This window comes from Arachis ipaensis, chromosome B8, assembly GCF_059453495.1.
Source record: "Arachis ipaensis isolate K30076 ecotype BB chromosome B8, ASM5945349v1, whole genome shotgun sequence".
NCBI classification, from domain to species: Eukaryota; Viridiplantae; Streptophyta; class Magnoliopsida; order Fabales; family Fabaceae; genus Arachis; species Arachis ipaensis.
Window position 1 is genome coordinate 101,202,964 of NC_142443.1, and position 14,857 is coordinate 101,217,820.

At 29.0% G+C, this 14,857-nt stretch overlaps 1 protein-coding gene across 1 annotated transcript; it reads left to right on the forward strand.

Annotated features, from left to right (window-relative positions):
- The first annotated feature begins 819 nt into the window (after positions 1-819).
- On the forward strand, positions 820-14,642 carry LOC107614517 (uncharacterized). Its single transcript, XM_016316704.3, has 9 exons — positions 820-1,288; positions 2,291-2,474; positions 3,052-3,185; positions 3,371-3,483; positions 9,298-9,541; positions 11,444-11,596; positions 11,741-11,820; positions 11,970-12,019; positions 14,326-14,642. The coding sequence occupies exons 1-9, from the start codon at positions 890-892 to the stop codon at positions 14,481-14,483; spliced, it is 1,515 nt and encodes a 504-aa protein (XP_016172190.1). The 5' UTR covers positions 820-889; the 3' UTR covers positions 14,484-14,642.
- The last annotated feature ends 215 nt before the right edge of the window (positions 14,643-14,857 follow it).

Consider the following 14,857-nt stretch of genomic DNA (forward strand, 5'->3'; position numbering starts at 1 on the left):
CAATTCATACTCTCAAGTCTCGTCCACTTAAAAATTGGGTCATATCTTGCATTTCAGACCCTTGTTATTTGGTGTTATGAATTTTTTTTTTTCTTTTTATCATTTGGAAATCTTATTCTATGTTCTATGATTAAGATTTAGCAGGAACTTTTCATTTTAATTTTGAATTTTATTACACAATTTCTTAATTGACTACTTTATCTTATTGAATAGATTACTTAATAATAATAAAACTTGTCAATGGTTTTTATTTTTTTGGTGACTGAAAACTTGTCAATGGTTTAATTTTGAATAATTTCTTACGAGTTGCAAATATATAAAAATCAATTTATTTTACTTTTTTAATAAATAAATTAGTTAGAACTTCATTCACAATTGAATTTTTCTTTTTTGATTATTTAATAATTTGGTTGAATAATTTTTATCATTTTTTTACTTTTTTAATAATTTTTTTTTTATTTGTTGATTTTCATTTTATTCTCTTTTAGAATATACAACAACTCAAACGTTTATTTCTTATGTTTACATATTTATATTTTATCTTGTCATCTTATACACTGGACTACGATAAATATACGAGATACAAACAAGTAACAAGGTTTCTATTGTAAGACAAAGAGATAAATAAAATATATTTTTAAGCCAGCACGCATGAATAAAAGTAAAAAAACATGCCAATCAAAATGTGTAATTAAGTGTAAAACCAAAAATTAGAGATATTAGTCGTCTAACTACGTTAAAATAGCCGTCCGATCAAAATAAATAAAAAGAAACCCTCTAGCAAATGTAACTAAGACAGCATCATATATCTTGTATAAAGAGGTCCATAATTGAGTGGAAAAAAAACTCAAAGCTAAGAGATTTCCAATTCTAAAGTCGTTGTTCAATAATGGAAAAACAACAACATAGCTTGATCATTTTCATATTCATCTCCACCTATCTTATAAGTTCAACACATCCATTAATGGTGATTCCAAGGCTAAGTCCAATTCCTGAATGGGAAACAATCTTATACAACAATAACTTTGCATCATCATCACTCTCTTCAGATGATGTGAAAACATTTTATTACAACCAAACATTGGATCACTTCAACTATAGGCCTCAGAGTTATCAAACATTTCAACAAAGATATCTAATGAATTTCAAGTATTGGGGTGGTGCCAATTCTAGTGCTCCAATATTTGCATATTTGGGCGCAGAAGCACCCATTGATGGTTCCCCTGAAGGCTTAGGATTTATCACCGACAATGCTGCTTCCTTTAATGCTCTTTTACTATACATAGAGGTATTGTATATATGGTTACATTTTCCCTTACTTCCTTATAGAAATGTTATAATAACATACAAATTCAACTAGACAGTAAATGTTTTTCGATTAATATCAATTAATTTTTTAAAATTTAAACTCTAAATTTTAAATTAATTTTAAATTCTAATATTAAATCTTTGAAAGAATAAAAATTAAAAAATATTTTTTAATAAAAAAATATTAACTAATATTAAATTAATTCCTTATACTTAATCCTAGCTAATATAGCAAGAATTTTTATCCTTAAAAAATGAAATAGCATCTTTTAAGATAATTAAGAATAATTATCTTAGTAAATTATTTTTATGTTATAATAATTGTCAAAATAATATTTAAATGTATTATTAACGGTCAATAGTCGTGTTTATAATTGTAAAATAAAATTATTAAAAACAGCTTGACTCTCAATAACTGTCTGAAAATTTTCATCTTGATAATACGTTTTTAAGATGACTTGGGTAAATTAAAGCTTGACTCAGGAATATAAGGGATGCAAGCTAATAAGAAAGTTTAGAACAAGTTTGATAATATTTGTATTCATAGTTATATTTTATCATCATCAATAATTACCTAATATGAATAAAATAAAGTATTATTAATAAAATTATTTCTAAAATCATATTTATTGTCAAAATTATTTTTAAACACTTTTTTGTTTACAATTCATGATTCAATGATTTTAAATATATTCTTTTAAAATGAATGATCAAAAGATATTCTATTAAAACAACTATTTTTATTGACTTTTAATAAAAAAATCTAATAGTTATTAATGAAAGGAAACTTTATACAAGAGTCATGTATTATTCATTCACATTAGCGTCGATAAATTATACCATATATGTGTCAGTTATTTCTTGTTGGCTATCATATTTTGTTTTTTTAACTATTTTTCTGCTTAATTACTATGACAATTTTCAAGAAGCACCAATACAAAGAATTGAATTTGACATGGATTATAACTGATATATATGACAGCACCGATACTATGGAAAATCAATACCATTTGGATCAAGGGAAGAAGCATTGAAGAATGCAAGTACTATTGGATATTTCAACTCAGCTCAAGCCATAGCTGACTATGCAGAACTCATCATACATATAAAAAACACATACTCTCACAAGTCTCCTGTAATTGTATTTGGAGGATCATATGGCGGAAGTTAGTTACTCAAAAAATCTTAAATAATCTTCCAACGTCTTTTCTTTAGGATGCGTTTTGGATGGATCTTATTTCAAAATCCAAAAAAAAAAAAAAAACGCATTGTTCATTTTTTAACATTTGTAAAATATATTTTTATTAAAAAATAACTGTGTTTTTATAAAATACACAAGAAATACTTTTTAATAAACAATTCATTAAAACATTTTTAAAATTTCTCTCTCTTTAATTTTAAAAGATAATAAAGTATGTTTTGGATTAACTTCTGAAAAATACTTTTTTATTTTTATCTTTTCAAAAAAATATTTTTATTAGAAAATACAATTATTTGCATAAAAAGAAAATATAATTTTTTATAATTTATTCAACACTTTTAAAATTTTATAAAAATCTTTTTTTTTTTTAAATATAAAGTCTTCGATCGATATTCACACACAAATTGCTTACTTAGCATAAGAATACTCTCTTACTTTCTTTTAATTAAAAACACTTTCTTCATCTTAAAAAAAATTTCCAAACGCGTATTTGTTTCCAAGTTGAGACATCATGTGTGTGTTTTTAACCTCCTTTTATGCAGTGCTTGCTTCATGGTTTAGACTAAAATACCCTCACGTGGCAATTGGTGCTTTGGCCTCATCAGCTCCAATCCTCTACTTTGATGACATCACGCCACATGACGGATACTTCTCTATTGTCACTAGGGATTTTCGAGTAATACACAATTGTTTTGTATTTATTGTCTTTAATTTGTTTATTAATTGTTACGATAATTAAATAATACTAAATAAGACAAATTTTTTTATTTTTTTTTGTCTACCTAATATTATTCTTTTTCAAAAATGTTTATCAAATGCATTATAGAGACGCTTATACTTATATGGAAATTTATTGTGCAGGAAGCGAGTGAGACATGCTACCAAACTATATTGAAGTCTTGGTCTGCAATTGAAAGAGTAGCTTCTCAGCCAAACGGCCTTTCCATTCTTAGTAACAAATTCAACACCTGCTAGTATGATTTTTTTTTTTTCGTTTTTTTTTCGCTCCCTTTTGTTTAGATAAATATTCTCAACGGTTTATTTTTAACAGTCGCCACTATTAATAAGTATTGAAATATTTCAATGTTAGGAAAATTACACAAATAAATCAGATGAGAAACAATTTAACCTAAACATCCTAATTATTAAATAAAGATTTAATTACTCTATGGGTCTCTATAATTTTATTAAATTTTTAATTAGATCCTTATACTTTTTTTTTTTCAATTGAATTCTTATATCGGATTTTGTAATTAAGTCTTTATCGTGACAAAATCGTTAGAATTAACAGAATATTCTATTAAACCAAACGAATATATCTAACACTTGACTGAATATTCTATGTAGTTTAACAGAATATTCTATTAATTTTAACGTTTTTGTAACGATAGAAATTTAATTACAAAATCTAATATGGTATAGGGACTCAATTAAAAAAAATATAAAAACCTAATTAAAAATTTGCTGAAACTATAAGGACCGACACTGTCAAAGTAATTACACCTTAAATAAAGTTGTTTACATATTTATCCTATTCCTTTTAATGTAAATCGTGATACTTTTAGTTGGGCTTTATATTTGTAAATAATATCTAACAAGTTACCACAATTTACTTGTACAAATTTAATAAAATATCCCTATTTTAAGAAATTGCAAAATTCCAGAAAAATTCACGATTTGGTGTGTATTTTATATCTAGAAAATTCGTAAATAATCCATGATTTAGTGTAAAAAATAACACATGAAACCTAGACAAAACCACTATTTAGTGTGCCAAAAAAAAAGACATAAAATGCGAGCCAAATCCACAATTTAATGTACATAAAATTCTAAAAATATCCACCATTTAACTTGAGTTGAGGTGACTATAAATACCCGTATAATTCACAATTTGGTTCGAACACTCACTTTTATAATTCATAAACCACTTTAGAATATATATTATTGGGATAATTATAGGTTGTACATGTTCTGAATATAAAATTTAATTATTTCTATAGCTAACTCACTATATTATTAATTAGCGAGAGGAAATAGTAAAAAATATCTTTATATAATTGTTTCATCTTTTATTTATAGATGATTAATTTACACGATATCGTTATGCATCACGAGCATTCTAGATTTAAAATTAATAAAGCTTTCATTGATGCATTTATTGTGCGATGATATTTGAAGACGCATACTTTTTACAGGTCACTTAAAAAATACACTATAATATCATAAAATATTGCGTACTTGTTTAACTTTTTAAAAGATGGTAAAACTATAAGCAGATATTTTTCAAAATTTGAGCGATTGATGCCTGAAAATTTTCTCCTAACAGGAGTAACAACAAGTATACTATTACTCATTCCTGATTTTAGAAGCGATTTTTCCAACACAAGCTGGGGAAGACACTATAAAGGTTGATACTCGGACATATAGATATTTTTAATAACATAGCTCTTTGGAGACAAGTCCAGGGTGCGAATTCATATCCAGTGATTATTCTATATTGCCAAGTTAAAAATATTATAAAAATATAATTAGGGGTCAGCCACTTTGGCATAGTTGTAGCAGTGTATAGGTCTCTTGTCAAGATAAATGTTCATATTAGTATTCCATTTAGGGATGGCAAAACTCCCCGAGACGCAAGGATCCCTATGAGAACTGTTCCGAATGGAGATTCGATTGTGGAGAATTTTTTTCGCAGAAATGGGGCAGGGAGCAAAATTCTCCCGAGACAAGTGCGGAGTCCCGAGCAGGGATTCCCATTCCGTCTCCGTTAATCCCCGAAATTCATCTCCAAAATTCATAAATTTACTTAATTATCCTTAATAGTTTATTTCTTATATATATTTTTAGTCATTTCACACACACACACACACATTCTGTCTCCGCTAATCCCCGAAATTCATCTCTGAAATTCATAAATTTACTTAATTATCCTTAATAGTTTATTTCTTATATATATTTTTAGTCATTTCACACACACACACACACACACACACCATCACCGCGTCGTTCTCTATATTCGTGGTGTTTCTTTTCACAACTCTATCGTCGTGTCCGTTCTCTTCTCTGTTGTTGCGTCCCCCACCTCGTTCACTACTCTGTGTTTTGGCTCGCAGTGGTGTCCCCTACTGCGTTATTTTAAAAGAAGTTGCCATCTTGTCATTTAGTCAGACATAGATGGGAAATGAGGTCCCCGCAAGAAATGAGGTCCTGTAAGGAGTGGAAATGAAGAACAATATTCTCCCACGACAGAAAATGGAAATGGAAATAAGGAGCAAATCTAGAAGCACGAATGGAGAGCAAAAAAGCATTCCTTACCCCATCCTACCCCGTTGACATCCCTAGTTCCATTCACATATTATTAAATGTTTGCTTTATAGAATGTCAAATCAATAATTAAATTCAAACTCAGTCTTATCGCATAATTAGTGTTTACAAAAATTTCCTTAGATCTCTCCATTTGAAGTTCAATGTGAAATTTGCAGCTACATGGCAAATACAAAAGGTATGATATGCACTTGGTGGAATCCGACCATTGTCGTTAGCCTATAAAGTAAAAGGAGACCACTTCGATAAAGACACTAAAAATATCTTTTTTTTTAAAGATGTTTACATGTGTCATAATATTATTGAACATTTTTATTAAATCAGTTAATAATTTATTTTTTTAATAAATCAAAACAAAATCAGTTTATTATATAAACAATAATAAACCCAATTGTCTGCATTATAATTATTAGACCAGATTTGGTCCGACCGATTTACACAATCTAAACTGAATCATGTTTAAATTTTTTGATAAAAAGATAAATATATCTCTGATTTTTGTTTTAAAAAAACAAAAAAAAACCCATGATTCAATGAGTTATGTAAATTAGTCGGTTCGACCGGATTTGATAACAATTGGGTTTATTGTTATTGTTATAAAAAATCGCTTTTATTCTAATTTATTAAGAAATTAAAAAATAACCGGTTCATTAATACATCCAATAATAATGCGACACATAAGTGTCTTTACAAAAGACGTTTTACGCGTCTTTATAGGAGCATCCTCCAAAGTAGAATACCATGTCGAGGCTACGAGGAATATTGACGAGAGAACTATTATTAGTCTAAATTTTCACAAAATAGAATTCCATCATTGAAAGTATAGTCTAGACCAACAATGAATTCTCAAGATCAAATAATAAATTCAATACAAAATAACCGAGAGTATTTAGCTCCCGGGTCGTCTTCTCTGGGAGTTGTAATGAAATGTACAATTATTGGCTATCAAGGAGAGCATGGGGAATTGGGAATGAAAGCAAGAGAGCAAGCAATGTAAATATCAAGGAAGTAAATGAACATGCAAGAAATGTAAATGGCAGCTCTTGGCAAGAATTGGGTAATCTAGGCTTCCTATCTTAGTTGTGGACCACAAACATGGCAATTGTGTGGAAGCAATACAAACTAGTCAATCCTCCTTGAGAATTAGTCAAAAGGTGTAATTGGTCTCAATCCATAAGTCCTAGTCAACTCACTAGTTACTTAGTGAAAGACTAGCGTCAATGGAAACCAAATCAACTAACCATTCTTACACAATGCGGAATGGACATCCACAACTCAATTCCACCCAAACGCCCAATTTCTCAACCAAGAGTGTGAAAATTAAACATGCAAGAAATTAAATATCAAAGCAAATAAAAGTCAACGTAATAAAAGTCAAAGCAATAAAATGCAAGTAAAGGAAACTTAAAATGCAAGAAACCTCTTGGCAAGTAATTGAAGGCTAAGGCTACCTATCCTAGTCATTGACCACAAACATATGATGATTATGAAGATTTAATCCTACTTAGTCAACCTTACATCGAAGATAAGTCGAATAGGCATAGTTAATTTCAATCCCTAAGTCCTATGTCAACACTAAAGGGTCACATAGAGTCAAGGGAGACCAAATTAACTAACTACTCTAATATATCAAACAAGAATGGACATCAATGACTCAAGGATCACCAAAATCATCAATGTCAAGCCAAGAGTTGAGGAAAACTAAGTAGAAACTAAGCTAAGCATTTTATCAAACACTTGGTGTGCATGAAAATAAAATAATATTAAATTGCATTAATAATAAATTCTAAAATACCAAAAGCAAGAAAATGACAATGACAACTAAAGGAAGCAATAAATGACATGGAAACATAAATTTGCATTAATTGGAATTAAAATAACAAAAGTGTTCATAACATGAAAAACAACATAAATAAAGGAAATAACAAGAGAAATGAAGAAGAACAAGAAGCAATAACAATAAAATGACAAGGAAAAGTAAATAGAAACAAGAATTAAAAGTAGAAATTACAAGAAATTAAACTAAAGAACCCTAATTCTAGAGAGAGGGGAGAGCTTCTCTCTCTAGAAACTAAGAGAAAACATCATAAAAACTAAACCTAATTGCCCCCCTTCGTTCCTCTTCACTTTGGCCTTAAATAGCTTCAAAAACTGAGTTGGAATGGGTTTTGGGGCCCAGAAATTGCCCCCAGCGGTTTCCAATTAATGAGCTCACGTGCAGGGACCTGTGCGTGCGCACAAATTGTGTGCGTACGCACACTTCAACTTAGTCCACTATAGCAAATTATATATCATTTCGAAACCCCGGACGTTAGCTTTTCAATGCCGCTAGAACCGCCTCATTTGGACCTATGTATCTCAAGTTATGATCAATTTAGTACCGAGAGGTCAGGACTGGCAGCTTTCCAAATCTCATTTCTTCATGGTTTCTTCCCTTTTGCATGCTCTTCTCCTCACTTATCCAACCCATGCTTGCCTTGAAAATCTGAAATTACTTAACAAATACATCAAGGCACCAAATGGGATTAAAGTGAATAAAATTAACTAGAATTAAGCACAAAAGAGTATGTTTTCACATTTAAACACAATTTAAGAAAAAAACTCAAAAACATACTATTTAGATGAATAAATGTAAGTTTATGTGATGAAATCCACTCAATTCAAAACAAAATACGTCATAAAATATGGACTCATCAAATATATTATAGTTTTCATTTGGTGTAATTGCCATAAGCAATGTATCTCCGTATTTTTTATACAAACAAGTCCCCATGCTGATTAGTAATTTCTAATACTTGAACACGAACACCTCAATGAACAGGACAACGTCTGGAAAAGCCGATGAAAAAACACAACATATGCCCACGATTTACATTATAAGAAAAAAGGACAAACATGTATTGTGAATCCATCTCGGGCATTTGCCTAATATTGATTCCCTCCTGATTTATTTAAACAATTTATACAAATTATTATTAATGAAGTATTTTTTATTTTTAAATTTTGCATTTTTTTTAAAAAATAAATCTTACAAATATTGTTCGAGGCGAATAATTATATTAAAGTACGAGATTTTAGTATCTTATAATGTATGTACCTAAGAAAACAAAAATTAATTTATTTTAAAATTTAAAAAACTTAAAATTGAAACTTAAATTAATGATTAAATTAAAGTATTGGTACTCTTATATAAAGAAGAATATCATAACAAATCCTAAAAGTTTCACAAGCATTTCTAATAGATTTGTAAATAGGAACAACTTAGAAAATAAAATTAAATTAAAAAAAGTGTTTTCAACATCCATCTCATATAAAAAGTAGTTTTTCTTAATCGGACTTTTTTCAAAGCTTAATTGAATTATATATTTTATAGCCATCAACTTTTGTATTAGGCTTGAAAATAGGTGTTCTTTTTCTTGTTTATAGTAAAAATGTGAGTTAATTAAACTATCACTTTTTTACAGCCCCTTAAACAACTCTTCGGACTTAATATCGTATTTGGTGTCGATGTATGCTTCAGCAGCTCAGTACAATCATCCACCAACATACCCAGTTACTATGATCTGTAATGCCATAGATAAAGCTTTTTTTGAAAATGATACTTTGAATAAGATATATGCAGGTGTCGTGGCTTTTAGGGGAAATGCCACTTGCAAAGTTAATGCTCCCCAAAATGTATCCGAGATTATCCAGGGTTGGAGGTGGCAGGTAATTTATTTATTTACTATATCCTTATCAATTTACTTATTCTTCATTTCTATTTTTTATTTTATTTTATTTTACGTTTTAAATTTTATTTTTAAAACAATATTGAAAATGGGACTACTAGAAATAGGGATTTGAATAGAACGTTAGAGAAATTGAAGGTAAATTTGGTAAAGTGAAGGTTTGTTAGTGGTGGTTTTAAAAGTTTGAAACTCGATGAAAACCAAGTTAAGGTGGAGATTATTGGATATTTTTACTTGACTTTTTGTATTCAAAATTGATGACTTTTGCTTTTAATATTAGAGGTTTAGTTTCAAGTGTGATAGCTTCGTCTTTTTTTTTTTTCCAGCATAGATGGCTTAGTAAGTGCTAAGTGGTTGTATCAACACTCTCTCTTTGGCTCTATAAATTGAGTTTAGTTTTGAGTTTCAAGTTTTATCAAGTTTTAAAGCTAAAGTTGTGTCTTTTCATATTTTATATACCATATTTTTTTTGTCTCTATCTCTTTTCGTTGAGAAAATTTGTATTAGACTGTGTATCTTCTCTTTGTTTTGGTGAGAAGTACTTTGTTTTAGTTTATTTCTTTTGAGAGTTGAAAGTATATATCATTACCCTAAGGTACTTTGAGTGTATTTAAGACTTGGGTTAATTTTGGGTAGAGTGCAGTATCACTACTTTGTTATATCTCATTAAAGATTTTGATTTTCCTTCATATGAAATATTCGTTTGTCACACAAGACAACTCAGCTTATTTTCTATTTATACTATGTAATATATAGTAACATCTAATATTTTATATCTAATCCTATTTCTAATAAGTTGGGTCAAGCCCCGTTAACCTTATTGTAGTTTTGCTTGGCCATGTCAATGAATGTCTTCACCCAGTAGCTCTTATTTAATCTACGCACCCACGCCACATTCTCTGCGCATAAAAACACATGATGCATAATAATTTTCAACTCTCTTACAATCTCGTTTACTTTTTTCGCTATTGGAGATTCCAGACCCATTATGAACTAACCCACACACTGCAGTCACTACTCACAACAAATTTTTTAGCATGAAATACTAAATGACCTCAGAAATTTCTCTTCTAAAACACACATTCTCCACCCTTCCCTACCTATATTTTTGTAATTATCATTCATCCTCACCACTCTTACAATATCATACCATTTGCACCTATGTTCTACCGCCAGTATATGCATATCCCTGTCATAACAAGAACTTGTTTTCTTCTTCCAAATGAGTCGTTCTCGTCTGACAATCTCTACCACTATTTGAATAACACCGCTAAATTTTTCATCTCTAGATCTCCAACTCCTAGTCCTCTATGCTCATTTGATTTTTGAATTATACTCCACTTAACAGTTTCTTTAATTTGGACCTCCCCAAAAGAACTTTGAGTACATGGAGATTATTTTCTTTGCCATTTCCCGAGAAATACATGACAAAATTATTTATAATTGATTTTGTTGTATATGGTCTTCCTGCCTTTGATAATAGGCTAGCCTTCCAACCCTTCTTGAAAATATATTGCTGTTGTTTGCTTGAGTGTACAAGTTCTTGAAGTGCCTCATTGAAATCTACTTGATTCTACTCGAATCATTTACTGTCAACCCCCCATCTTGAACTTCATCTATCATGCTTTTCCTTTGTCTTATCGTTATGTTTTTATATTCACCCTTCATATTACAATCACTTCATTGTTGCTTAGAAAACTTAGCTCTTCTCTTATACAACACTTCAATCTAAATCTTCAATGCTTCTCTTCTAATCAAATTCTCCTCTTGATTCACTCCACCCTCTAACATCTTCTCTGCTTTCTCAATTTTTTCTTCAAACCATCTTATTCTCTTATTAATGTTCTAAGAATGTTATGATTGGCTTAATTTGTATATTCAGACATGTAGTGAGATGGTGATCCCCATTGGAATAGGAAATGATTCAATGTTCACAGTTGATCCTTACAATTTTGAGAGCTTTGCCAATGGCTGCCAGAAAGAATTTGGTGTCACTCCTCGTCCCCATTGGGTCACTACCTATTATGGAGGCCATGTAAGCTTTTTTAACATAGTATTATTTTTCTTTTTAATGTGACTTTAAAAATATCCTAATTAAACACACATATCTCAAAATTTATATTGATATAATGAATAATGCTACATTTTATTGTCACTAATGAGTAATGACTAATGACAGGATATAACATTGGTCCTTCAAAGATTTGGCAGCAACATTATTTTCTCCAATGGGTTAAGAGACCCTTATAGTATTGGCGGGTATGTAATCTTCTTAATTAAAAAGTCAGAAAAAAATTCATTGAAAAGAAGTACTTAAAAATCAATATTTAATACAATAGGAGATTTTATTTTAATAATAATCTTAAATTAATATTTTGATTAAATACCTTGTGTTAATTGACTTTCAGAGTTTTGAACAACATTTCAGACAGCATTATTGCTATCAATACAGTTAACGGTATGTATTGGTATTCTATTGTTTTATTGTTTGTTTATGTTAAAATATCAAGCAAATTTACATAAATGAGGTATCATTATAAATATAACCAAATTAGAAAAGAAAGAACTCAAATATTGCTTGATTAAGTAATGAATAATTGCATCATTAGCTACCAATAAGGTTTCTTTTATCTCATACCATATATCAGTTACAAAATGGCGATGTACATATATATATATATATATATATATATATACTCTCAGGCTAAATCAAATAATCAAATATTATCTTTGCAAAGGAAATTGTTTGACATTTATATATTTTTTCTAGTATTTATACATGTAATAATATTATGAAATAGTTTACTTATTCATTCATAATTTTTTTAAATAACACATATGTTAGTATTTAATGTTCATTATGAAATAAATTTTTCAACCATATTTAACGTTCTTGACAGAGAATTTATTACATTATGTTGATATAAATTTTGAAATTGTATAAACAATTAAGAGCATATTAACGTAGGAAAAGAGATGAATAGGTAGCATTGGAGCAAAGAGAAAAGTTTACAACAAAAAAGGTCATAGGACTAACATGAACCAATGGAATCGATAATTAGTGAGTTATGGGTGAGCTGGCTCCATTAGGAGAGAAGAGAAGTCGAGGTTGGTTGGCCAGCCGATATTCAATTAGGTCTTTCAGCAGCCAATTTGTCTAAGGTAAACCAACGGCCAGTTAACGGTTGATTGGCTAGGATAGTGGTTAGTTTGGGGGACTTGGTCGTTGGGTGACCAATTGGGTAGGACAATGGGTAATCAATCGGTTTTTTTTTTTTTTTTAAATAAATTAAAAAAAATATTTTCACAAACCCATTTTTCCAATTTTAAATTTTTAGATACACATCTTTCTTGGATTTAGGGCAAGTTCGCTAAATAGAGTTCCTCTGACCCTAATTTTAGGAAAAAATTGAGTGAAGTTTGTCGGAAAGTGCGACGAACTCTATAAAATTATAGAAGTTTGTCGGGATTGAGCGAATTCATCCTAAACTAAAAAAAAAACACATTTCAAAAATTAAAATTGAAATAACATGTTTTTGGAAATAATATTTTATTTATTTATTTCAAAAGAAAACCGTAATCAATCAGTCAGGTTGTAGGTTAGTTGAAGTTGGACAATAGGCGTCAATAGATGATCTAAGTAAAAAGATTTATCTTTAGTTAGAGTGAAAGAATATTATATGACATATTTTAGTTATCTAATTAGTAAATATACAAGTTTAATAATTCATATAATGCACAGAATTATTTTTAATTAACATTGCTATATTTTTTAGAATAAAAATTTACAAGACTAATTGAAAAAATAATATAATCATAAAATAAGTTTTAATATTTAAGAATTCAAAAGATGAGCACCATGATTGAACATCATTTGTCCACCAAATTAACCTCATATCAAGTCATAATTCAATACCAAATAGTCCAAAAGTTTAGAAGATATTGTGAGATATTGAAAGATATATATTAGAATGAGAGATTATATTAGACACAACAAACAAAGAACACAAATAAAATTAATGATAAAATGTATAATAAATTATTATATGGTAGGAAAGATTAGAACTCATTTTAAGCATATAACTAAGTAATAGGTAGATAATTAATTTATTTTTAAATAATTAAAATAACTAATACAATGGAGAATTAAGATAAATAAATCACCACACTACTACTAATCGAACCAATATAACTATAATTTCATGATTTTATGGTGCACGATACTGACACGGACACGGAATATAATACGATACGAAATATATCGACACACAAATTTTAAAATTTTATAAGATATGGGAACACGCATACATATAAAATATAATGTATTTTTTAGATAAATCATAATGATATTTTGATATTTTATTGATATTAAAATATAAATTAATTTTTAAATTATTTTTAATGTCTTATTTTAATTATATAAAGTATTTAAAATATTTTTTATTTTAATAAATAATATATATTATTTTTAAATTTATTTTAAGAATACATGTTAAGAATAAGATTGGACACGTTGACACGTAATGGTATTTAGGTGTGTTCAAGTATGTCTGGAGAAAATTTTTTTATTTTTTATTAAGACACGGTTGGACAGACACGCGTGTCGGACGAGTATCATTGAGTGTCGTATCCGAAATGTGTCCGATACGCGAATACAACAACTCAGTAAAGTGTTCATACTTCATATCCCCATGTTATCATTTTCTGTTAAACCAATCAAATGATGAATGATGATACTTTGATGGACAAATGTTTATTTTTCAGGATCTCATTGCTTGGATATTCTGAGTGCAAAGGAAACTGATCCAGAATGGTTGGTACAACAACGAAAGAAAGAGACCGAAATCATGAAAGGATGGATTACACAGTATTATGCTGATCTTGCTGCACTCAATGAGACTTGGACACTCTTCAGTCCTTAGCATATATACCATAAGGCTAAAATTACAAACCTTTATAATATATAGCCCAAACAAGCTTTTATATTTGAAGTATATACAATAGAAATTACTTGATCATATATGGTAATGCAATGTCACAATGTTCATCAAGAAAAATTACAGTTACTATCATTTCCTAAATCAACATCCACAATAACCACGTTTTAGCATTTGATATATAATGGAATGGACACGCAGTGAATCATTTCCTTCGTCCCTATGTTACCACCACATTCATTCAAGTTCAACTTTTTACACAAACAAATAATCATCACAAGAAAATCACCCATTTAACAATTTTTTTTAGGTTACATTTGAAATAAGCTACGCTATTTCTGTGTTACTTTTTTATAGTA